This window comes from Leuciscus leuciscus (genome assembly GCF_965113295.1).
Source record: "Leuciscus leuciscus genome assembly, chromosome: 14".
Classification (NCBI taxonomy): domain Eukaryota; kingdom Metazoa; phylum Chordata; class Actinopteri; order Cypriniformes; family Leuciscidae; genus Leuciscus; species Leuciscus leuciscus.
In genome coordinates, this window is record NC_138738.1 from 7,764,283 (window position 1) to 7,791,823 (window position 27,541).

Genomic DNA, 27,541 nt, shown 5'->3' on the forward strand with positions numbered 1-27,541 from the left:
TAAAATATTCCTTTTCTAAAAACACTTCCAGATATCTGTATGTATTTTTTCCCTTACAGAATAAAGAAAGTCATACAGGTTTGAAGACTATAAGGATGTTTAAAAATAAATATAAATATGTGCTTATTTCCTCATTCATTTTGGATGAACTATTCCTTTAAAACAAAAGTTCATGGATCTGATGATTTTTTTTTATCGCTACTGTTACTCATCCTACAGGACTGAGTTCTCTGAATCCCATATGCCAAGATGAAATTCACAAAAAGTAAAGAAGTGGAACCCACTGCTCCTGGGCAAGGTAGATATTCCTCTATTTTCAGTTTTAAAAAAATTCACTGTGAACTTTTTCAAAATCCATTGATTTAATGTATGAAGTATCACAGCTTTTAACTTTTTGCTCACTTTTGATTCCTCAGTGGCCATTAAGAAGCGATCTAAAGTCCCAGGAGTAATGATCACACAGTTTGTGGAGGAAATCCCGGCAGGAAAAAGTCATCCCGATTTCTCCCGCAAACCCATCGCCTTGACTATTCAGGAAGGTATAGTACAGCAGCTCAAAGCATCTTTAATGCTAAAAAAAAATAATGACTGTGTTTCAGAAGTACTCAACTGACTTTGTTAAACTCTCACACAGGGAAATTTGCATTTTTCAAAGCCATCATCACTGGAGATCCAACACCAGACGTAACATGGTCTCGAAACAACGGAGATACATCTGATCCAGGAAGATATATTGCTTTGTATGATCCAGTCTCAGGAGAACATCAATTTCAGGTGCCGTTTTGTCCGCAACTTGTACAATAGCATTAAAATGCATTCAAAAAAACGTCATAAAAATACACTAGATGGCCAAAAAAAAGTTAACAAACACTTTTAATTTAAAAATGTATTCTGCTTCACCCCAATACTGTTCAATGGGGTTCATGCATTACCATGCTGAAAAAGAAAAGGGCCACAATAGCCAAACGTAAAGGTGTTTCCACACTTTTCGCCATGTAGTGTATCTAGTTCTAAGCTTTTACTTGCATTTGCTTTTGTGAATTCAAACCAATAAAAATACAGTATTATTAATAAAAAACAAATTGTGTCTAATAGATGCCCAATGTTGGAGTTGATCAAGCAGACACGTACAAGTGTTATGCAAATAATGAGTATGGACGTGCTGTAGTCACGGTCACACTCAATGTGATTGAAGGTCAGTAGAAAAACCTCTTCCAACTGTACCTGTGCAAGCACAAATAAAAAAGTGAATCAGTTATCTGCCTCAGCTGTGCTGAGAAAAACAAAAATTCTCCTTTTTTTCAGTTGGGTTCAAGAAGAGCAAAGCAATGCAGGAGGCACGATTAGGTCTGTTTGCATTCAAGTCTTGAGTGAATCACTGAAGCAAAACAAAAAAGTATTTCAAATACAACCTCTCTTTGAGAATAAAGATGAATAGTGCAACTCTATTTATTTTCAGAACAACGAGAAAAAGCAGTAGTCGATTTAAAAAAGACCCTGAGGACTCGGTAAGTTCTTGCTGATCATACCAATGATGATTCTAGCACAAATTTTGCATTTTGAATGGTTTATATGTTTGTTGAAATGCAAAAGCAGATGCATGTGTTCAGCCTGACCCTGGACATCCCGGGAAGACGTGTTCATGGTGTATTGTGTTTGTGTTTGTAGAACACAAAAGGAAGCGAAGAAAGATGGAGAAGTTGACGAGAAATTTTGGGAACTGTTATTGAGCGCTGATAAGAAAGACTACGAGCGCATCTGCATTGAATATGGGGTGACTGACTTCCGTGGGATGTTGAAGAAGCTGAATGAAAAGAAAAGGGAAATAGAGGAGCAGCAGTCTCAGGTGCATTACAAATGAACAGTGAAAAATCATTATGTATCATTGAAGTGATACACCTCATTAAAAAAAAGGTCTTGCCAAGGCTTAACCAAATCCATCAAACAAAATAACAAATGTCATAATTTTCAACATATAAATACTCAGGCTCTGAAAATGAATGACGTGTGAAATACCTCACTGGTCTCTATTACTATTTTTGCCCAGGAAGTGTATGTGCTAAATGCCTCGGTAAATCTAACCTCAGAGGCATCTTTTGAAAGTTTCAATGTATATTTTTAACTTGCTTTTCCTCTAACAGTACATTGAACACCTGAGCAACCTGAGACATATTGAAATCAAGACGCCTGGATGTGCCGAATTTGAATTTGAGATGGATCTCAAAGATCCCAATTCCAAAATCTTTCTCTTCAAGGTTAAACAACACACGCATTTTTAATTACTTCATTTTACAGTAAAATAAAATAATAATAATAATAATATTTAGTTTATTTTTTGTCACAGGATGGTGTTATGGTTCCATTTACCAATGAAACAGATGAGAAGCATTCTCTGCGTCAAGTCGGCAGAAAATTCATCTTTAGTGTACATGGTTTGAATCCAGAAGATGCTGGATTGTATCAAGTTGATGTTGAGGGGGTCAATATCTTCTCCACTGACTTCAAAAGTGAGCTTTAAGGATTTAGAAAGATCATTTATAGTGTTTAACATTAAAAAGTTGTTTTAAAAAAGTTTTAACATTCTGCCAGCATTATATCACCCTCATATCTTTCCATAATGTTCCATAATATCTAAAACACAATATTGTGGAGAATGCCTGAACTGTTCTTTTTCATATATAAAATCAAATTGGATAGTGCTATAACATGACTCAAGACATGATTTATATGTTGAACTACCGGCGATTTATTTCATTAAACACAGTAGCTTTCAAATCTATTTTGCACTTTAAAATTCAATTGCGTTCAAATTCAAACCATTCAAATGAATGCAATGGCAATTTACATTTCAGTATTTTTCGGGTGCTTTTTTGGAGTTTGACAGTGTACAGTAAATTATTCAATTTCTCTGATTGAAAAGCAGCTTGGAGATTCAGTTTAAACAGAAGGGAGAAAAAAACTTGATGGAACAACATGGGGGTGAATAAGCAATGACAGAATAAACATTTTTGATCCAACTATTCTGATTGATCAAACCAGTTCATTTAGATGTTACCACATAAAAAGTACAGTTTTAGGTTAATACATGCTTGTTTTGATGTCTTTACCTTTGCAGTTCCAGTGGCAGACTTCTTGGTAAAGATTCAGGAAGTGAAGTGTGTGGAAAGAGAGGATGCCGTGTTCGAATGTGTCTTATCTGCTCCGCTCCCTAAGATTTCTTGGATAGGCAAGAACGTTCCTCTGGAACAAAGTGAAAAGTATGACATCACGGTCTCCGAGGACATGCTAATCCATAGACTGGTGGTGCAGGACTGTATGCAAGTGGACAAGGGCATCTATGCAGCTGTGGCTGGGATGAAGTCATGTAACGCCTGGCTGGTAGTGGAGCGTAAGATCAAATTCAGATATCAACCATATTACATTTATCGGATTAACTGACAAACATGTAAAAGTGTGTGTATCCTTGCATATACAGTAAGAGCTATTTAACTCCCATGCTGTGTTCTAATTCTATACCCTAATTCACTATTCCCTACTTTACTCCACTTGAAAGAGTGAATGAAAACGAGTGTGTGAATTCAGAGCTTTTGCTTAGTTTGTGCTTGCTGTTTAATAATCATTTGAAACGTAGCAAATTGGCAGCTCCAGTAGTTTTGAAAAGATTTATCTTGAACTCTGCCATGGAAACCTTAATTTAAAAATGTAATAATTAATTAAAAAGTAATTTATACCTGTATGATATACGCTGTAGCCACATTGGACCAGCGGATTGGAAAATGGATGCATGGATGGATGATTCAGGTGCAGGCACCATCTTCTGGTCAGACGTGGGAATTCACTTCACGTGTGACTCTCACAGTGCATTATGGGTATTCTCTAGCCGTTGAGCACACAACGGTTGTACACGTTATTGCGGTGCATTGTGGGACTGAATAAGTGTAGTTAATTAATTGATTTAATAGTTAATTCATTGATTTGACCAACCTGACAAGAACTCAATTCCAAGTAAAATAGCAAAAATAGCACAGAAGAAAACTGATTGCTTACATTGTTTAAACGACCATTTATATCCATTATATCATTGAGAGCTGGATGTACGTGTGCAGTGTCATGTAGACATCCAGCAAGTTTTCCACTCAATGACCCGAATTTTAACACCTTATTCCTATGTTGGTCTGCCCTTGAAACAGCTGACCCAGATCCAAACCAGAGGGGCAAGAAGGCAGCACGCAAAACCACTCAAGCAGGAGGTGGAGGCACAGACTTGATCAAGATTGCGGCGGAGCAACAGGAGAAGCTGCAGAAGGATCGTGAAGAGAGGATGGAGCAACTGAAACAGATTCAGGCTGAGGCGGCTGCTGCAAAAGAGGAACAGAAACTGGAGGAAACTGCTGCACCAGAAGCACCAAAACCAAAGTCTAAACCTAAACCTAAACCTAAACCTAAACCAGACTCTGGAGCTGTAGCAGAAGAGCCAGAACCTGAGCCAGAGGTGGAGGAAGAACAGCCAGAACCAGAGGAAGCTGCTCCACCTCCACCAGAGGAAGAGACTCCCAGCGAGGAGCCAAGGAAGAGAGTGAGGACTGGGCCCTTAATCCCAGACACCATTATCGGTGAGATACTGATTTACCATTTCCATTACTGATTCTTTGGAATTTGGGGAAGAAATTAAGACAAAAAACAGAAATGTTAGATAATAAATGTAAAACATTACATATTTCATAATTCCTTTTTTATATAAAAAAATACCACTAACAAATCTCATAATATGTATCTTTGACTACACATTTTCATATGAACAGCCAGTCAATAATTGTGATCAAAGTATGTTTTTCACTAAAAAGAACCTGCAGTACTCGGGAATTCAGGCCAAATTCCAAGCTCGGAGCCCTCTCAATACATATAAACCTTTACTCGATCTAATTATATGCAAGTGTGAACTCGTGAAACAAAAATGGCTCATAAGAGTAATTCGCTCGGGAATCGAATATTCTTTGTCGTGCTGTATGTTTTTGATTCACAAAAAAAGAACAAGCTCAAATGAATCATTAGCTCAGGATTCAGGCTTATCCAGTCAAAGGCTGCAACCAAGATCACATACTTTCCATTTTACTTATTCAAAATAAGTACCTACTCAAAAGATGCACTTTCAGACATAGCTGTCATGAACTGCCCTGACACAGATAAGAGGTTGAGGATCCAAATGTAGCTTTATTCAATCCAGAATCATAATCCAAAATCAGAAAAATTGTCAAAACACAGGGCAGATAATCCCGCCCCAAAAAACAGGTGAGAAAACACAGGGAAATCCAAGAAACCGAGTGAGTGTGAGTGAGAAAGAGAGAAAGAGAGAAAGAGAGAAAGAGAGAAAGAGAGAAAGAGAGAACTCAGAAATGCATTGTGACACTTACAAGACTTCACAAAGAGTGAGTGAAAACACAAGGCTAATATTAGGTGTGTTCGACATCGGCTGCGGCTGGATGTAACCGATCGGCGAGAGTAGCCGCGTGCAGGCGGGGAGGAGCTGCAAACGGAGACGTGAAGTCGGACACTTTCTGGTTCCCGTAGTGACCGCTCACGTGGTGTTTGCATACTTTACCACAGCTGCAGTGAAATAAATGCAATATTTGCCAAATAATACACAGATGTTTCATTTCATGAGACATGTTCATTCAATACTTTATGTACTGCTTCATACAGCGTCTGTTTGAACAAGAATAAAGTTCAACATAAGCAACTATCAATGAAGTGGAGTCTACGTTTTTTAAGCAGTTTTAATTTGATAAACATGACACAATATAACATGACAACGACATGAAAAGAGTGTTCACTGTTATAATAAACTGATTTGAGAGCATTAGAGGAACTAAAGGTGTTCGAATAAACACGAAACACACGTGATCGTTGTCATGCGGTGAATCCGGCCAATCGTGGAACAGCTGTGTCGTCATCAGCCCTCCTGCAGCCCAGTGCAGCCGCTCTTGAGAAGCTGCGCTGGCTGAGTTCTCCGGCTACTCTCGAAACGCTCTCGCGGTACTTTGATGCCATACGTCACAGTCACGTGGCGTCGGCGCTGTATCAAGTCGGACAAAATTTCTAACCGGCATGCACTGCTTCAAGTCAGCCGCCGATCGTTCTGCGCAGAGCTGCATGAAGTCGAACAAGCCCATAGGCAGAGCTTAAAAGGATAATGATACACAGCTGAAAGTAATCAAACATAATGAGTCCAGGCAAGGTGTTATGGGTAATGTAGTTCAATATTTGATTAAGGAGACATGGTGACTGCCCTCTGGTGGCTATCATCAGCACTCCAGCTGACAGGTGTGACAATAGCCATGGTGTATGCTTTTAAATTCACGAAAAATACATGTGCGACAACCCATGGCGAAACCAAACGGAACAAAATTCATTTAGTTTTGAGATGTTTTTTATTTTCATGTCTATTTACAGTCTATTTTCTGTAGATCTGCTCAATGCACCATTTACTTACGATATTAAGTAGAAATATTTATCGTCAAACTGTTGTCAATGCACCTGTTGTTCAGACCCGGGAGTTCACTTCATCAGTGGGCTGTCAGATGTTCATGCCATCATCGGTCAGTCAGCTGAATTGGAGTGCAAACTCAGCCGTGATAAATGCGATGGCATTTGGTATAAAGATGGAAAAGAGGTAAGCACAGGTTTATAATGCTCAAAGGTCCAGTGTAATAGTTATCTTCATTACCAATACACAAATCAATATTATTCATTTAGACATGATCTAGAGCTGTGATTTTATACAGTGAGCAAATATTCTGTTGAAATATCCATATAGATAACAGCCACAGATGATCTGAAGATAGTCAAAGATGGAGCAGTTCATAAATTGATTGTAACAAACTGCACAGAGGAGGACAATGGAAAGTACCGATTTGAGGCAGATGGACGTAAAACTGAGGCCATTTTGGTCGTGGAAGGTAATTAATATTTGTTATTAATCTTTGACTGATCATGTAAAATATGTAGGCGCATTATTTGATAAACAAGTCAGAAACTTTACATTGAATATCTATTGTATATTGCATTTCAGATCCACCAAGGATGAATCAAGATGACTTGGCTAAATTTTCAGAGCCTGTAATAATCAAGGTTGGCCAAAATGCAACTTTCAAACTGGAGTTTGTGGGTCGCGAGCCAATGAAAGTGCAGTGGTACAGAGAGGGTGAGGAGATGCTTGAGGATAATCACATTAGGATTGAGAAATCGGCCAGTCACAGCCGCCTTCTACTTGTGAAGTGTCAACGCAAAGACAGTGGAGAAGTAAAGCTGAAGCTCAAAAATGAGTATGGAACCATTGAAGCCCTTTCAAGACTCATCGTTCTAGGTTGGTAATTGAAAGGCAATGTAATATCATGTAACATGTAATTAAGAAGAATGCTGTGTTTCAGGGAACAGGGAACATTCTCATGAAGCTAACGTTCTGGCAAGGTTTTCTCAGGGTTATGAACAAACATTCTTACAGTAATGTTAATAGAAAGTTCTTTCAAAGTTATCTGGTCTTTAACAGTGTAATAAAGCACACATAGTTCATGGAGCATTTTTTTCCTAATATGTTTTAGTTGGACGTTTTTTTAAATGTTACTACTTGTTTTTGAATGTTCAGAGAAAGTAACATTCAAAAGTAACATTCCCATAATGCTTGAAGTATGATAAAATGGAATGTTTCCTTATGTTTCACATAACCAAATAAATAAATAAAAATGTTTTATTAACGGGACGTTAACAAAATGTTTTTAGAATATATTTTTATTAGCTGGGTATACAGTAAAGGAAAATTTCAAATAACCTGTCCCAAAAGAATTTACAAATATAATCCAATTCTTAATCCATAATACATTTGTTTTGGAAAAACAAAACAAAACAAAAACAAGAAGAACCTGGCATTTCATTCTTGTACTTCAGATAAACCCACCAACCCAATGGGACCTGTTGAAGTATTAGAAGCCTCAGCATCCTGTGTGGAGTTCAAGTGGAGGCCCCCAAAAGATGATGGCGGTTCTCCTTTAATGAACTACTATTTGGAGCGTAACCAAATTGGACGCAACACCTGGACAAAGATTGGAAACATCCCCGTAGAGCCCCATTACAAGGACACTGATGTGGACCACGGAAGAAAGTACTGCTATCGCATCAGGGCCTTGACTGCAGAGGGAACCAGTGATGTTTTTGAGACAACTGACATCCAGGCTGGCACCAAAGGTGAGATTCCATGTGTTTGGATCTTAAGTACAGCATTAAGATCTTACTGAAAATGTAAATAAACATCCAGAAATTTATCACAGAAATGTAGTGCTGCACAACTAATTAAAATACAACTGATATCATGATAATGATTATTAAATCGCAAAGGCGGGGATTTAGTTAAATAAATATACTGTACGTGCTGTGTGTTTCAGAGTTAAGCGCAGCACTGTGTTCAATTACACACAATCAGCTCATGATCCGTCAAGTTTCGGTTCAAATTGTGCAGCCCTAAATACAAGCACAGCAAACCTGGCAAACATTTTAAATCACAATCACAATTTTTTATCAGAATAATTTAAATTCGATTTTTTTCCCCCCGCCAAATCATGCAGGAACTGTTGTATTAAAAGGACTCATTTGTTACAGCATATCCTGGACCACCATCTACACCCAAAGTGGTCAGTGCCTTCAAGAACTGCATCACTTTGGCATGGTCACCTCCAAGCAACACTGGTGGAACCAACATTGTTGGCTACAATATAGAGAAACGCAAACGGGGCAGCAACTTATGGGGTCAAGTGAACCCCCCTGATGAGCCAATCAAAGGTTTGTTTGTTTTTTGGCTCTCAAAGTTCTAATCTATTTTTGTTTTGCCGTATAGTTCTATAAAACATGCTAGACTTTTACTTAGGCTTATTTCACTCGTTGTCCTCCCCAAGGCAAACAGTGTGATGTGAAAGAGGTTGTTGAAGGAATGGAATATGAATTCCGCGTGTCCGCCATCAACTTCTCTGGTGCTGGAGAACCAAGCACACCCTCTGAATTTGTGATAGCCCGAGATCCTAAAAGTAAGTCGATACTCACATAATTATCATATTAACACGTTATAAGTATTTTTGTAGTGCAAGATGAAATGTGTTCCAAATCTGCTGAAAAAAAACAAGAAAAATAATAATCCTACAACTGAACTATCCTGACCTTTTTGTACTTCAATTTGGGATTTCAGAACCCCCTGGTAAAGTCATTGACCTGAAAGTCACAGATTCCACCTATACCTCTTTGTCTTTGAGTTGGACAAAACCAAAGGAAGAGGAAGGTGTCCAGGATGAAGCCAAAGGTTATTTTGTGGAATTAAGGCCAGCTGAGAACACAGAATGGGGTCGCTGCAACTCCAACCCACTCATTTCATCTTCCTATACAATTCTTGGCCTCAAGTCTATGGCTATGTACTGGGTCAGAGTAGTTGCAACCAATGAAGGAGGTGACGGGGAACCCCGAGATCTGGACAACTACATCATTGCCATGCCTCCACCTGGTATAATATGAATATATTTTTTATAATGTGTACAGTCAAAAGGTTGGACGTGCATCACTGTATTTACATTTCTTGTTATACTTTAGTTTGCTGTAAGGTAGTCCTGCAGAGTTCCTCAGAATCCCTCCACCTCCCCCAGCTCCACCTGCCTAGATCTGCTACAGGATGTACATGTCTATTTATGCAGAAGCAGCTTATTATACATGCTAACAGCAGTGTGTCTGTGTATCTATTAGCAGTAGCAAATTCATACTTGCTCTGCAGCAGCAGCGTAGCAGATCTAGTCCCCAAGACCAAATACATTAACATTGCCATATTCAATAACACGCTAAAACTATTCCGAGAGTTGTCATTGAAATGATACATTTCAGCACATTTGCTACTCTCCAAATCTCTTTTTCAGTGAGGCCAAATTTTACCAATCGCAAAATGAAGAGCTTTATGGTTGTAAGAGCTGAAAATTCTGCTCGGGTCATCATAGACTTTGAGGTAACAAAATGGTGGTATTTACTAAACTGACATTTTCCTATCCTCAGATGTCTTACTAAATTTAATAACAAAATATGAAATCTCATTTGCAGGCATCCCCAATGCCAACTATAATCTGGCTGAAAGATGGAACGCCTGTGTCCAAACGTGTAACCGTGAGCAATGCAGATGGGACATCCCAGCTCCTGATTCCATCTGCTGAGCGTTCTGACTCTGGGATCTACACCATTATCGTCAAGAACATAGTGGGTCAGGAGACGTTCAGTGTTGAGATCAGAGTGACGGGTGAGAGATAATATTAAATGCAAAATGCATCAGGACTGAAATCTAATTTGCTTACTGTGATTTCACACGTAGAATGTGTCTCTGGATAAATGTACTGTACTTGTTCATCCAGGAACAGCATCAGCCAATCAGATTTTAGGGTTAGATTTAGGGCCGGGGCTTCAACAACTTATGAATAATTTCCCTCTGATTTCAGAGATTGTTATTAGTCATTCCAGGACCAAAAAAACATGTTTATCAAGGAACACATTCTTCTTGGCAAAATCTCTAAAATAATATTGAGGAATATTATGGATTGTGTGGATACCTGGCATGTTTGCAGATGATCCCAAGCCACCTGGCCCAGTGGAGCTGGAAGAAAATGTCCCTGGCACATTGACAGTTTCTTGGGATGCTTCTCCTGATGAGAAACGAGATAATCACTTGCACTATATGGTGATGAAACGGGACTCCATTAAACGCACCTGGCACACAGTCGCTGACCGCTTGTTCAACAACAACTTCACAGCAATTAACATCATGCCAGGAAGAGAATATAAGTTCCGTGTGTACTCCAAAAATGACATAGGCCTCTCAGAACCATCTGAGTCCCAAACATGGGGCATTATAAGAAAGAAAGGTGAGCTGGCTGGTGCTTCTACCTCTTTTGATCCGCTCTCGATAAAAAAAAAATTAAATCTACTCCTTAATACTCTTTGATGTATTTAGCATGCTTTCCTGTCTCCTGCAGAAAAGTTCAGCCTCAACTTAACCCCATCTAAACCTTGCAACTTTGACTCTGCACCCATTTTCACGGTTCCACTGAAGAAGCACGCTACCCCGGAGAAATACGAGTGCTACATGAGCTGTGCCGTGAGAGGCAACCCCATACCTCACGTCACCTGGTACCGCAACAACGTCAGCCTCAACACTAACACCAACTACTACATTTCAAACACCTGTGGCGTCTGCTCCATGCTCATCTTGAGAGTCGGTGCCAAAGACAACGGAGAATACAAAGCAGTGGCAGAAAACTCTTTTGGCCGTGCTGAATGCAGCACACAGCTGACAATCTTAGGTATGTTGTCAGAATATGTGTGAAAATACCAGCTGTAGTTTGACTCTGTCTTATATAAGTGTTTGAGCTACATTTATATTTGTGCAGATGCTCAATATATATAGGGTACAACAGGGTAAACTAGGGAATGAACTTGCGCTCCCGGGGGCGGTGCAGTGAAAAGAGGAGGCGTGTTTCGGCGCAAACGTTCCCTGATGCTATTTTGCAGGTTTAGAAAACAATTCCGCGTGTTGCGCATGTTATTCATATGCTATTTTAAGGGCGCATGCTTGGCCATAATCAATGTAGCGAGTGCACAACGCGCATACACTTTGATTCTCTCATCTACACAGAAGCAGCAGTTTTCATTTTTGCAAATCATACATTATTACAAGGAAAAATATTAACACACGAGGGAAATCATTGTTGTGTCCATGAAGATGTGCAAAAATAGGCATAAATCTAGCTTACACATTTACCCAAATTATTATACGCCTGTTTAACCGAAGCTAATTTGGGTGGGTTTCTCCATCCCCAATGTCACTTCTCTGTCTTTTACGGCCCTGACGAGAACGTCGGTCTCCTCGGCTGTGAACCGCTCCTGGCGTGCGCCTGGCAAATTCGCCGTTATAATAGCCATCCGCCATGGAACAAGCGCGCCTGCTTTTAAAGGGAATGTGAATTTGCGTCGGGCGCAAGAGTCATTTATCCCGCCGGTATAATAGCAACAGTGATCCAAGACCCGCCCACAAAGTTACTTGCGTTTCGCGCTTAATACTAATTTCAGCTCGTTAAAATAGGGCCCCTAATGTGATATATGATATTTACCATCTGAATCTAACCATGTCATGTCAACAAATGGAAAAGTCAGCCAGCTGTTTATTATCATGTTAATTATATGTGCCTTTCACCCCAACAGCAGGGGCACCTTTTACCCAAATACCATACTTTTACATTTTCTTTCGTTATTGAAAAACTGTTGCTTTGTTTACCATGAACTATGGAATCAAATTTGCGCTGTTGCCCGCGATCGCGTGCGTTAAGGATCAGCTAAATTTCCACAAGCGGATGTTTTGGAAAGTGCACTTTTTATGCCATCTAGTGGTTTAGAGGAAAATAAAATCGAATGCACTTTTTACCCCGGTGTGCCTTTAGCCCTGTTGTACCCTACACTACCGTTCAAAAGTTTGGCGTTGGTAAAATAATGTTTTTGAACCTTATTGAATCTTATCTGATCAAATATTCAGTAACAACAGTAATATTTTGAAATATTATTACAATTTTAAAATGCAACTTATCCCTGTGATGGCAAATATTTTCAGCATCATTCCTCCAGTCTTATGTGTCACATGATCCTTCAGAAATCATTCTAATATGCTGATTTGGTGCTTAGGAAACATTTCTTATTTTAAAAGTTGTGCAGTTGTGCTGCTCAATGTTTTTTATGGAAACTGAGGAATAGAACGTTCAAAAGAACATTTGTAACATTACTAATGTCTTTACTGACACTTTTGATCAATGTTATACATCCTTGCTGAAAAAAAGTTTTAACTTCTTTAAAACACACATCTTACTGACCACACACTTTTGAACGGTAGTGTGAATGTATGCTTATTGGACATTACTATAAACATTGGGAAAAGCATTGTATCCTTATAAGTAATCATTTCTGCTTTTTTTTTTTTCAGAGTGAACTATCTGTGACATGTGAAAGACTGTGACTCATCATCGATTATTTGAAAACATCTGCTAAATATTTTAAGAGTATTATTGTCAAATGCTAATGTTTGATTTCATAATGCCAATTCAGTACAATATTTTGCTTAATATCTCAATGAGTTTATGCAACTTTTTGCCATTTTGATCATTGTATTAATTTGCCCTAATTTGGCTGACTGCCCTCAATAATTAAAAGGAGTGAATTACAGATACGTAGTGCCTCAATTGTGTCTCAAATATTGGTCTCCAAATTTATGTTATACTATTATGTTTTACGTTACCCCACTAGGGCAACGTTTATAAACACTTAAAAGTGAAAACAAGTAACATTTGCTTTTAATAGCTAGTAAACCTGCTTGCAAATGTCAGTGTTGTTCAATATCTCTCCTTGTAAATATTTGAAGTTGGCCATAAAACATGATCATAAAAATCCCCCCATACCAGTAAGGAATGTTGAAATCTCCCCATAGAAGCATTTTCAAAATCAGTACAAAATATGTTACTCTGAGGCATTTACAAATACATGTCACCCAATGTATGAAATAAATAAATAAATAAAAAGCATAAAGGTGTTTTATTTTTCATAGACCTGGCCTTGGGTCTTGCTTTATAGCTTTCCATTATTAACTTTCCCCTACAGAGACGAGAGAGCATGCTAGTAGTAAATATGGGAATGCACATAAACCTGGTGGCAGATGGGTTAGTGTGTGGCAGGGTTAGAGAGGGACTGGGTCAAGCGGACAGCTGGCAGTGCCTCTGCAGACAAGGAGTGCAGGCCTCTAGTAGTTTGCAGAACACTAAGTGATCCTATCTGAAAATCTGTCAGCAGACAGAAAGTAGACACAATCTTGTGCTATTTTGTCAAATTAAAGTATTACTTTTAACATTATTTCCTGCTCAATCTGGAGCTTGACGTGGCAATAAATGCTTTCAAAGGCACCAAGCACTAAAACTTATACTACCCTTCCTAAAATATCTGTCCCTCCAAGTGCATATGCATAGTATGTACTAGTATGTACATATAAAAGGTTTATTGAAAACAAATGGAAATAAATCTTCAAACATAACGCAGGACAAATGCACTTTGGCATGTGGGTTCTGGCTATAATTTGTAAATGGATAAGACGCACACAACAGAGGACTGTAGCCAATGGGCCAGAGAACTGACCAAAGCAAAACTAGACAGATGACTGCGCAAGTTATCAAAGATTAGCTCAATGTGCTTTATTGACCCTTCCAGTTGTTTGCCTGGTTAGGCTACATCACACAGTATATTTTAACACAAGTTGAGCCGTTTGTAATGAACTTAAAAGGGCCTTGATTTACAAAGTAAAAGAAAGTAAAAAGAAAAAGAAAAAAAGTGTAATTCTCCATTGAAGAATTTAAAGAGCATGAACATTTCCTAAAATTATTTGTATTATTAAACATGTGAGGGAAAATGTGCATGGGTTTGTGTGGGTTTATTTGTAGCATAATGATCGGCTGACTGTACATTAAAAGGCTACTTACTAAATACATAAATAAATGGACATTCAATATTGACTTGAGTTTAAATGATTAATGTGAGATGGAAATTGTTAATCTGAGAAGGAAGAGACTACGCACAGTGATATGGAAGACGTGAAAGTAGCACAGTCACGTAGGGACAATTATACAGGTATCAAAAATATTGATATCATTTTTATATAAAATATATTTTGTACATTTGTATTGCGTGTATGTATGTATGTATATATATATATATATATATATATATATATATATGCTGGATACTATTTAGCAATGACATACCTTCTGAGTTTTGCTGTGATGAGGTAATATTATATTAAATTATATTAAAAAGGGTTAACTGCCATGGTCAAGGGTTCAAAAATTATAGGAACCTCAATTTATGGATCTCAACTGGTTCCAGGTTTAGCACAAAGGACTATATTTTTAAGTGTGATAATACCGTTTAACTGCAGCTCCAATTTGTTGGTTTGTTATTGAATTTATCCATTGAGTTATATTGGACGAAGAGCCTCAGACTGTTTGCCTCTTTACTTAAGAAATGACTAGTTTAGACCACTCATCATAGAAAGGTCAGCTGTAATTTACATAATAGGTGTCACACTGTCCTCAGCAGTGTTCACAGCTGCCATAATATAATTTATTAATAAACCAGTCGGAGTTTATGAAATGGTTTCAAGGAGATAGCTCAACTTTTTAAGCCCTAAAATAAAACATATGATGAGACGATGACATTAATATTTAGAGAAACAACATTTATCCTCATATCCATATGTACACATCCCACCATCTTGTTACACTGTCCCACAGAAATCTATTACTTTTCCAGGAGGATTTAGGGAATTTTATATTATGCAAACACGTTTGACATTTTAATCAACACATAATGGCACGAGACTTTGTAATCACCTTTGTCTACTTATTTCTTAGTTTGCAGACCATTTCCTTCCTGTTTTAAGTGTAAAGCACAAAAAAATGTCAAAAAAGGTTTTTACAAAAGCCTTCTTTGGATATTCTTCATACGCAACACTTCCATTTTCCAGGTTGTTTCTGTATTCTCGTCCCTTGTGCTGTGTGTCGCACCACATAAAGAAGTGCAAAAATGTCTTATGATCCTACAGAGGACCCCCAAGGTGTCTTTTATCAAAAGCGATGTTCATCCCCGCCTGACAGCGGTCAGAATGTATTGGTGTTCTTGCTGAGACCTTAAAAACACTTGTCATTACTTCTCATTGCCTCTAGCCTGTGGTAAGAATCAAATAAATTCAGTTTCACTGCGAGGAGTTTCCAGCCAATCCCGCGTGTCCTCGTGCGAACCCGGTGCTTGGCATCTTACGGGCAGTTTAATGAAATTAATATATTGGATTTTCTTCAGTGATTGATATGCTACATCCAAATGTAAACCATAATCTACTCTGCTGAAACTTGGACATCAGCAAATCTGATTTATTGCAGGTACTTAAAGAGGAACTTATTGCACCTCTTTTTTCCCATGAAATTATAAAATGAACCTTTTGGATGTTAGCCATTATAATTGCCGGCACTGAGAGACTCCAAAGTGGCAGTTAAAAACAAACTTGAAGCAAGACTCTGTTGGCAATGACCTTGAAGGGCACAAAACATCGGCTAACCCTGCTGTTATGAAACCACCGACTGGTTAAATCGAGCCTTCTGTGACTGAAGCTTGTTTGAAGAAAAACATCTATGCCGGCCTGCCATGTCTGGAAACAGTTTAAATCACTGTTGACTCATCGCTGACTCATTGTTTAATGTACCAAATGAGCAAAAAATTTACATTTAGGTGATAAATATTCCACGTTATTCAGCAGACAAGTGATATAACTCCATTCAAACACCTGTTATAAATTACGTAACATTCCGTGACGGTACAAACAACAGTAACACAACCCTTTAAAAACATCTCTGTAAAAATACAGCACAATCTACAGTGTTAATAAGAAAAATGTCTGCATTGTGAAACCATATACCGTATCTATGTAGATGACAGACAGATAGATATTATGGAAGCTTGTTTCCGCCACAGAATAAAACATTTTAAAAAGATAATTGGGACTTTTTATCTCAATTGCGAGTTTACGTGATATTTTGCGTGATATAAAGTCACAATTGCGCGTTATAAAGTCAGAATTGTGAGATATAAACCTATAGAGATACACCTCTTTGTGTGAAGCGGATTTGCACAGTAGTAGATTCATTTCATTTTGCAGACGCTGGATTTGTTTATCTCAATCAACTGTTTATGTGTCAAATATTTGTTTGGTGCTAATGTATGATTTGCTAGCTCAGAGATGACTCACGCTATACTGTTCAGACAAAACATAGACGATGTCCTCCTAACACACCTGTATGTGTGTATTTAACCTTTTACTATAAGCTCTAAAACATTTTCCTCCACACACTCTGGTACATTGATTTTGGATTGTAACATTACATACAAACTCCTCAAATAGCCTTTCTTTAATGTCTGAAGTCTATGTGAAACACCAAGGACAATACATTTAAATAATACATAAATAAATCATATTAGAGCTGTCAATTTAATGTTTCAGATCGTTAAAATAGGGCCAAATAAAGTAAATAACTAGCTTCCGGCCAAACGAACATACAGATTGCACTTACGCCTACAGCGCAACTTAAACTACTTGTGAAGTTTGGAAGTGGTGCGTCCAACCCGATCTCACGACAATTCATACGAATTTTACGAGGTGGCTAATTCGTACAAATTCATATGAGCTCACTCCTCACTTTTTGCTAAATCGTACATATTTTACAAGTTGCCCAATTCGTATGAATGACCTACCTCTGACCCTGCCCCTAAACCTAACCATCACTGGGGCTTAGACAAATTGTACGAATTCATACGAGTTAGGTTGAACAAATTCGTACGAATCAGTCACATTTTACTCACTCGTACGAATTCATACGAATTGGTCGTGAGATAGCGTTGGGTGCGTCATGGCGTAGTGTAAATATCAGCAGTACTTCGCATTACTCACATAAGTTGTGCTTTAGATTTAAGTGGAATCCGTATGTTCGTTTGGCTGGAAGCTAGTTATTATATCCCTTAATCCTTCCCAATAGCTAAACTTAACTACTTTACTATTAATAAGCAGTTATTATGAGTTTATTGAGGCAAAAGTCATAGTTAATAGTTAGTTAATTTAGTATAAGTGTGACCACTACAAATACTTTGTGAAAACGATGACATCACCCGTGCACGTTCGTATTAGCCTATGTATTCAGTCAGTTCAAATTAATTCAGTTGACAGCCCTAATTATTATGATAACAATTTTAAAGGTACATTATGTAACTTTTGGCCCCAAAAACAAACAAAACTGTATGCATTTTGCGGAAGAACATTGTTTTTGTTGTGCTTCTGTGTGACTATGTTCTTTCTCATGACTAAATGAGAGAGAGAGAGAGAGAGAGAGAGAGAGAGAGAGAGAGAGACTCTATAATAGGCTTACCATGGTGAATCAGGGTAAGGTGAAAACACGTTTTGGAAGAAGGATTGGTAATGTATAACTCATTTTATAAATTATCACAAAAGTCCTTTTAAAAAAAACAATATATATTTTTTTCTGCCAAAGACTGTAAGAAGGATTGTACTTGCTACAGTTTGTACATTTATTTGGTGTCCTTGCTAAATGACTTTGGTTTAATAAAATAAAAAAAACCTTTCTGTATTATCCAGAAAAAGGACAGGGGATTCAGTTGCTAAGAGGATCCAAACTGCCTCATTTTTGGAGTTCAAAGTCGTTAGACATTTGTCCCCTCCTCCAAGGCATTTTAAAGTCCTATTTGATCCACACACAAGCTGTGTCTCATTTCGAAGGCTGCGTCCTCCGGATGTCGCATTTACTTCATAAAGGATGTTTTATTTCGGAACAGTAACCATATAAAATTGACCGTTATTCCTATGGCATAAATTGTTGTCATTTCTTAATGACTTTGTAATGTAGTGGTCAGTTTACTGAAATGAAGCCGCCTCAATGACATATGCAGCTGACAAATGCGACCTCCGGAGGACGCAGCCTTCCAAATGAGACACAGCTATAGTCAGCTGAGACATGCTGGCTGTTCTCATACCCAATGTGCCATCTTCCGGTCTCTTTAGGCAGCATCCTAACTGAAATGGAACCTCAAAGGTGACTGTTTTAGAAGGCTCAACATTGTATTGTACAAATAGCACTTTTAAGTTTTTACAATTTTAATGGGAGACTCTCTCACAATTGTACACCATAACACTGTTGAATACCATAAAACAAACACTACATGAAAAAAAAAATCCATATTTAATTATCAAACTATTTTTATACTCTTTGTTATTAAATTAACTTGCTTTGTCAGCCTTTTTTTTTTTTTTTTTCACTGAGCTCACTGCAATGCACCATGGGATTGCCCATGCGATGCTGCCTTAGAATTCAACTAAACAAAAAGTTATCTTAGAGCAGCATAATGATTCTTGTAAAACATCCTACATAAGCAGCACATGTTTTAGAACAGAGCCGTGTTCTAGTAGTGTTATACGTAAGCTTTGCTTTAAATGATTTAATGATCCTGCCAAAGCCAAGAACATGTGTGGGAGGTGTCCGGGTTTAACATTAGCATGCTTGGCGGTCCACGTGGCCCATAAAAACTAACCCCGATTTGCATCAGGCATCTGATCTCAATGGTGTTCTGTCAGTGAACCGCAGGCTCATTTTCAGCCACACTTCCTGAGCCAAGAAAAGAGCAGCTCCCAGTGGATTTAGGGGCCAAATGTCTGAACATGCATGTCTGACAAAGCAAAGATTAGCACCTTCTACTTTCAGCAAGACAAAGTGTTTTATTTACAACTTCGAAGAAGACATTTTTTACAGGGTGCGATGAGTTGTCAATGCCTTTCAAAGTCTTTTTTTTTTAAAGACGGGCATCTCTAAATAATTTTTTGGACAGTCGAGGAAATGTAAAAGGTGGTTAGTCATTCATCTGAACATCATGACATTTACGATGGTATGATCTTGTTTACATGTGACATGTGACCCTATCAAGTGACTGTGTAACCTGCTGCAAGCCTAAAAAGGCCAGCCTGGGGAACCCTATAATGTCACACACATGCCATTTTAGATTACTTCAGATGCATAAATCAAAATCCTAATATATCTTTATTAGATATTCCTGATAGGTCAAAGGCACACAGTGTTTTAAAGTGCCTTTTCAATATATACAATTATTGAAACTGAAATACAGCAGACCAATGTTTTATGTAAATGATGTCTTACAATACACCAAAAAAAATGTGCTTTAGGATTTACTTTGACAATATTGATATATTGTAAATATCTAATATATCTCAAAAATGATTACAGAGACCCATAATTCAACACATTAAATTAAGCATGAAATATTGAAGTAGAAAGACTGAAAGACTTTTATTTACAACTTCCAAAAAATATTTTTCAGTGTAGAAAACTATGAGACATCTTATAAGAGTCAACGTTACCAATTCCTTTCTATGCCAAAACACATTTCCATCACCCATAACCCACACAAAAATGGTCGCTTTTTCCATCAAAATTTTCATCTGCATTCTACTGAGAAGAATAAAAAATAAATTAAAAAAAGACAGTACTGAAATGAAATTTCCAACTTCCAAATTTGTTTCACTGGCAACGTCTTCTAACCTATGTTTCAGAGGAAGAACTCAGCGAGTCCGGACATCACTCAAAACATGTCAGCAATACATGCCGCAGTGATATGTGTTGATCTCCATTTAATGCTAGAGGCCAAAATATGAGTGACACCTGCTGACTTCTCCCATCATACACAACAAGGCAAATGATTGGAGACAGAAAAGGCTCCTTTTAACTCAATGACACTTTGTGTCACCTGGCTCAAACCTTGGTTAAAAAAAGGCCTGACACCAACAGGCATAGTTTACATTCCCTTTGAGAAGACATACCATACACTGTCTGGCCCAACTCATGACCGCACTTGAGTCTCGTGAAGATCGGCCCCATCGGACAGCATTTGGAACCTGTTCAAGTGACGAATGATAGTTCAATGAATCATCTGCACAGCAGGGGTTTTAAGTACATTGAAGGTGCCAGGAAAACATTGTCATCAGCTGTAATTCTTCTAAGTAATGCTGGGGTCTCAGTGATCAAGTGATCTTAAGAGGCTCTAGAATAAGGTGAATGATTTACAGACTGAGAACGTCTGATTAGCAGAGTCACAGAGGGCAGTGGGCATGTTTTGAGGTTATGATATTAAGATTAGTGCTTACCTGCTTAATGAACATGGACAAGTTTGAAAGACATAAAATCACTTAAAAATGCTAACAGAGAGCACTTTGAATTAATAGATTTCACAAGCACTTCTGGTCAGAAAAAATAAGGATTGAACTACTCAAATTGTATTTATATCATTAAAAATTATTTTAAATATTATATATATACAGTATAAATGTATGTGTAAACACTTGTAGGTAAACCAAAATAATCTGTTGAAGAAATTTTTGTGGGGGGTATTTTTGGTTATAGTCATTTCTCACAAACGTAAAAAGGTCCAGTCTGAAAAAACAGGGTTAAATGAACTGAAGTTTATCAAATTAGTCAAATCATATTGCCGTTACAAAAAGGAGATAAAAGCAGAGGCCTGAATGCAACATGACAAGTTTTATAATAATATTTCCTGTGAACTGATTGGCTTCCGAAAAAAAAGGGGGAAAAAACCTTCTATCAACCTTTATGTTGACTCCGCCACAACAATTTCTTCTGCGAAGCCTCGCTATTATCCCGCAAAGCAATTTCTGGTGTGACAGTGGCACGGTTTCAAAAATTATAGGTCATATTTTCAGTGTGGAGACCAATTTTTTTTCCTTGTCACCAGGCAGATCCATATCCATCAATGGTCAGAATGAATAGTGGTTATTTGGAAATGCAAATTTAAAAACAATTTATCATCTGTCAACGGAAATGATTTATTTTCTTGGTAAATAAACAAAAGTACAAATCTTTCACTGCTCTAGTTTGATAAATTACCCTAAAATTTGCATTACCAGCCCTGGTGATCACCCCTACAGGTTATTTACAATCATGTTGTTGCAGTAAAACCAGACTGTACATAAAAAGACTAATTACTCATTTTCCTCATTAAGTTACCATCATCCATTAGATTATTCAGACGATCAAACAAACTAATCAAATTTATAGGCTAATCACACTCCTGGGACCCAGGAATAGACTTTTGTCCACTGTAGTGGGCATTATATTTTAGTGCATTTCTCTGACACCATACATGTCACATCCTGGGTGTCCTGTAAAGAGCACATTCAGGGCTTTTCTGAGACACCAAATGTTTGGAGGTTTCACCATGAAAACAACTTCTCCTTGGTCTTTAAAAATGTCTGACATTAATTTATTGATCAAATGTCGCACTCTTATGGAAATATGATAATATATAAATTATAATATAATGTAATTATAATTTAAATCAGACTACTTTTCAAATTGTATTTCATAACCCAACATCTCATGAAAACGTCATGGGGTTTCAAATCAAAAAATGACTTTCTGTTACAGAACAGGGCATTGATTTCATACATGTCCACTGTAGAGGACATCAGAACTTAAATCATGTTTATCAGGCATTTTGGGAGACACAAGTGAATATGGAAATAAATTATAATCAATATTCCTATGAAATATTAGATATTATTATTAAAATGTTGCTAATTATTACTCCAATTATTACACTTCTTTTTTTTATTAAATGTTGCTCCAAGAATACATTAATGTGCAAATTAGATACAGTGTATAGATACATTGCATTAAATGGGAATATTAATTTATGGCCATTTTACCCATATATTGCATAAAGTAAAATGGCGTATCAATTCATTCCGTCATATTTTTCATAACATAGTTGAGAATCATCTTTATACAAATTTTGGTTAAAAAAAATGCTGAAACCCAAAAATGTATTGGTGATTGAAAAAAAAAATCCTATTGTTTTTGCCTATACATATAATTTCATGTCACTTTATTTTTTAAACAACTGAGTCCTGGTGTCCACTACAGACGACATAGCATAACATAAGAATACAAATATAATTTTTCTTTTTTTACCATTTGTTTCTTATGCTCTAGTCTAAACAATGTGATGACATGGACATTTTTTCATTTTTTTTTTAATAAAAAAAATCTCAGGAAGTTCTAAAATATAATATAATATCAATATCAATCCGGAATTTGAGCCAATGTAGCTGTTGGAGTGATGGGGTAATATGTTGAATAGATGGAGTCCGGGTTATGATACGAGCTGCAGAATTCTGAATCAGCAGGAATTTATGAAGAGATCTGTGTGGTAAACCAGATAAAAGAATTACAGTAATCAATGCAGGAGGTGACAAGCGAATGAACAAGAATAGCGGAACTACGTGGAGTAAGAAATGGACGGAGGCGAGCAATATTGTGGAGATAAAAATACCAAGACCTGGTTATGTTATTAATGTCAAATGTCAAATGAAAGGGTGCTGTCGAAGATGACCCCCAAGTTCCTAACCTGGCGGGAAGGAGAAATGGAAGAACCGTCAATGGATAAAGAAAAACTGCAGGACTTGGAGAGAGTAGAATTAGTGCCATTAAGTTTGAGGAAGTTGGCAGAAAACCAGACATTTATTTCGTGAAGGCAGTTGGTAAGACAGACAGGGGGGAGAATGGAATCAGGGTTTGTAGATATGTAAAAGCTGTGTATCATCAGCGTAACAGTGGAATTTAATACCAAATTTGGAAAAGATATTACCGAGTGGGAGAAGGTAGATTAGGAACAATAGGGGACCTAGGAAAGAACCTTGGGGGACACCACAGCTAACAGAAGAAGGTAGGGAATTAAATTTTTTTAGTTGTAGAAACTGTGAACGGTTTGAAAGGTATGAAGTGAATCAGGCATAAGGAATACCAGTGATACCAATATCGGATAAACGGTTCAAGAAAATATTGTGTGAAATTGTGTCGAAAGCTGCACTCAAGTCAAGTAAAAAAAGAATAGATAAGAATCCGCCATCAGCAGCCATTAACAGATCACTAGTTACTCTCACTAGGGCAGTTTCCATGCTATGCTTAGAACAAAACCCTGACTGAAAACACTCATAGAAGTTATTATTACACTAAGGTGAGCATGAACCTGTGCTGCCACTGCTTTTTCAAGCTTTTTTTTTAAATAAATGGAAGATTTGAGATGGGACGGAAATTATCTAGATTGTTAGGGTCTGCACCAAGTTTCTTAAGAACTGGGGTTAAGGCAGCTATTTGAAAAGATGATGGAACAATGCCGGAGCTAAGAGAAGTGTGGAGAAGAAGAAAGTGAAGGAAAACAGGCCTTTACCAAATGAGTTGCTATAGGATCAAGTAAACATGTGGAAGAATTAGATTTGTAAATTAACTGAGAAATTTCTTCTTCGGATGGCAAGTTGAAAGAAGAATGAGACACTGTGTGGCGAACTACAGTAAGGGGTAGCCAAAGAGGCCAAATGTTGGTGGATGGTACTTTTTTTTTCATTGAAGAAAGACATAAATTTATCACAATGAGCAGTGCAGTAGGTGTGCGGGAAGCTTTCAGTGTCAGGAGCTTTCAGAATACGATTTACAGTTGAGAACAGTGCTTTAGTATAACCATCTCCAGACTCAAATGTGAATAAAAAACATTTTTGGCAGCATAAAGAGCATCTTTATAAAGATGAACATGTTCACTATACAGCTCTCTATGTATCATAAGTCCAGTTCGTTTATAAAGGCATTCCAATCGCCGGCCTCTGGTTTTGAGCTGGCGAAGTTCAGGAGTAAACCAGGGCGCAGAGTGAGTGAATAATGCAGTCCGAGTTTTAAGAGGTCCAAGGGTGTCAAGGAGCTGCTGTAGTTCAAAGTTATAAAAGGAGACCAAATAGTCAGGAGAAGTGAGATGGTCACTGAGTGGAAGATCAGTAAATCGCAGCAGTCAAACTGAGGGGTCAATCTTTTTTATATTCCGAAATGTCCTCCACTGTATATACATATACAGAATATATTTATATATATTCACATATATTGAGCTGAGCTGAGTTTTCAGCTCACAAGGTAAAAGTATATTCCAGAATGTGCATTCCTTAGACTCTACTCCATGTTCTTTTTCTAAATGCCAGATGTTTCTCCACACCAAGCAGAAACATAAATGTTTTGCTACTAAGGAATTTGGAAAGGCTATGGTCACTGTTATCCTGAACGTCATTGAAGGTATGAAAATTGGGAACTTTCCATTCCCAACACAGCAATTCATCACCCCAAACATTTGTAATGTGTGTGTGTCATTTACAGTTTAGTGGGTTTCAAGAAAGACAAAGCAAACCAGGAGTCCAGTGAGTATTAATAATATGTGTGATACCTTATGCAATGTAAGAAACTTTATAACATAAATCAGTTATTAGATTTTTTGGCTCATGCATTTTTCAGCTGAAACTGATCCAAAATAGCTCAAGGCTGTCCTGAAAAGGAAAATATGTTGTAAATATTATCGTGTTAGAGAAAGTTATTTTAGGCGTTTTCTGTGACTAGTGCATTACCAACACTGCATCTTTCTAACATATGAACTGCCTTGGAGAGCTAGGTAGACCAGGTCCCACAAGCTTTAATAAAGTTCAGTGGTTGAAAAAAATATATAGTAAGAAATTAGGTTTAAAAGTTTGATATCCCTCTCAACCCTTTCCTAAAATATATCCCATATCCTAGCTATACCTTTCCTTTAATCTACTGTGAAATACCTTTTAACCCTGCAGTAAGGTTCGCCCGAAAACCGAAGTAAGGAAAGATGGTGAAATTGACCTAAAGTTCTGCGAGACTTTGCTGAGCTCCGATAAGAAAGCTTATGAGTGCATCTGTACAGAATATGGGGTGGCTGACTTCCGCTGGATGTTGAAGAAACTGAATGAGATGAAAAGGGAAAGAGAACAAGAGCAAGCAGAGGTGCACTTTAAATTTTTGGGGGGGATATACATCTTTATGCAAAATTATGTTGTAATGATATTTCTACTCACAGTTCATCAAAAGCATTTCCAACCTCAAACACACTGATTTGAATCCTGATGGAACTGCTTCTTTTGAACTTGATCTTCTGTAGGTAACCTTCTGGACTCCAGCAGTAGGATTTTCATCTACAAGGTAAACTGAATTGTTATTATAACACATGTGAGCTCATATCTCCACAAGATTTCAGTACAAGGCAAGCGATGCTGAACATCTCTGTGAGATTTTATTTCTCCCTCAGGGTGATGAGATGATTCCATTTTCTCATGATCTCAATCTAGAAATGAAACACAGCCTGAAACAAGTAGGCAAGATATACGCCTTCACAATTAGGCTGGGACCTTGTCCCAGATGATGCTGGCCTTTACCAGTTGGACATAGAGGACATCAATGTGTTCTCCACTGAATTTAAGAGTGAGTTACATTCAACCACCTTGTTTATGATGCAGAATAATTAAGAGATTAAGTAACCAAGAGTACTTTCTCATAGTTCCAATGGTGGACTTTCTGGTCAAGTTAAAGGATGTGAAAGCCATGGAGAGGGATGATGCCATTTTTGAGTGTATCCTCTCCAAACCTTTATCTAAAATCATGTGGGTTGGAAAGAACAACAGATTAAAACAGGGAGAGAAATATGACATCACTGTGTCCGAAGACAAACTGATCCATAGGCTGGTGGTGAAGGACTGTGTACAGGTAGATAAAGGCATCTATGCGTCTGTGGTTGGAATCAAGTCTTGCAATGCCTGGCTGATAGAGGAAGGTACGATCTCAACATATTCAAAACATCTTTGGTGTGACTGCAATAAGTGACTAAAATCAGTGTTGGGGAGTAACTGGTCGTATACATCAACATTGCCAACTGAACTACATTTTTAGTAGTGTCACAGCAGTTCAAATGTTTTCAAGATGGTATAGCTCAGTGGTTTTCAACTGGTTTGGCCATGGGATCCACAGGCCATGGTCATTCAGCTGCGACCCAAATGTTCAACAAAAAAATGGTTAATACACACACACAAATACCACCCCACAAATAAATAGTAAGAATACAAATACTAATGCTGATGAATAAACAGTATAAGGTAAGACTATTAAATAGTTTGTTTTTCTGAGGTGAGATACTTTTTATTTCGTAAAAATAATAAATAATGTTAGATTAATGACACTGACATATAGCCTGACATCTAATCTGACTGCAGATACTGACGCTTTAGTCAGGTACACTTTACATAAACTGCTTTTCATAGAAGAGTCAACAGCCTTCACACGTCTTTCAAAATAAGTCTCCTGTTAGAAAACCATTTAGAATCAAGTTTTTCGTTGTTGTTTCTTTGAAACACTCCGTGACCCACCGGTTGTGAAACACTGGTATAACACATTCAGTAAACTATGTTCCAAACATTAAGGTTTTATGTCATATTGTACTTACAACCAGTTAAGAGAAGACACAAACCACACAAACTATCAACGAATTCATTTTAGTCAATCAGTTGCTTCATATGTGTCACATATGAGTCATTTACATTTATTCATTTAGCTGACGCTTTTATCCAAAGCGACTTACAATTGCTAATTATGTCAGAGGTCGCACGCCTCTGGAGCAACTAGGGGTTAAGTGTCTTGCTCAGGGACACATTGGTGTCTCACAGTGGATTCGAACCCGGGTCTCTCACACCAAAGGCATGTGTCTTATCCATTGCGCCACCACCACCCAGTCATCACACAATAGTGTTCCTATAAAAGCATGTCATTTAATTTAGTTTTTTAGAAACATAAATATTTGGTTATACTGTATATACTGCTACTTTTTCACACTGTTTTTTAATCAGTGTTTCAAATTTGGGTGTTTTAGTTCTGTTAGATGAACTTGGATAATATAAGACTCATCATTTTTATAGCAAAGA

General features: G+C 37.5%; 1 protein-coding gene across 1 annotated transcript; it reads left to right on the top strand.

The window, feature by feature from the left end:
* Positions 1 to 249: 249 nt before the first annotated feature.
* Positions 250 to 27,512, top strand: LOC309513977 (immunoglobulin-like and fibronectin type III domain-containing protein 1; the record flags this gene model as incomplete). Its single annotated transcript, XM_082190098.1, has 26 exons — positions 250 to 298; positions 417 to 539; positions 635 to 774; positions 1,096 to 1,195; positions 1,306 to 1,347; positions 1,460 to 1,508; positions 1,669 to 1,846; positions 2,142 to 2,255; positions 2,345 to 2,507; positions 3,116 to 3,388; positions 4,191 to 4,613; positions 6,546 to 6,670; positions 6,815 to 6,956; positions 7,070 to 7,363; positions 7,942 to 8,238; positions 8,650 to 8,829; positions 8,943 to 9,071; positions 9,230 to 9,538; positions 9,942 to 10,027; positions 10,120 to 10,312; positions 10,635 to 10,931; positions 11,043 to 11,369; positions 25,732 to 25,772; positions 25,879 to 25,945; positions 26,128 to 26,400; positions 27,490 to 27,512. 26 exons carry the CDS (start codon positions 250 to 252, stop codon positions 27,510 to 27,512), a joined length of 4,437 nt encoding a protein of 1,478 aa, XP_082046224.1.
* Positions 27,513 to 27,541: the final 29 nt, after the last annotated feature.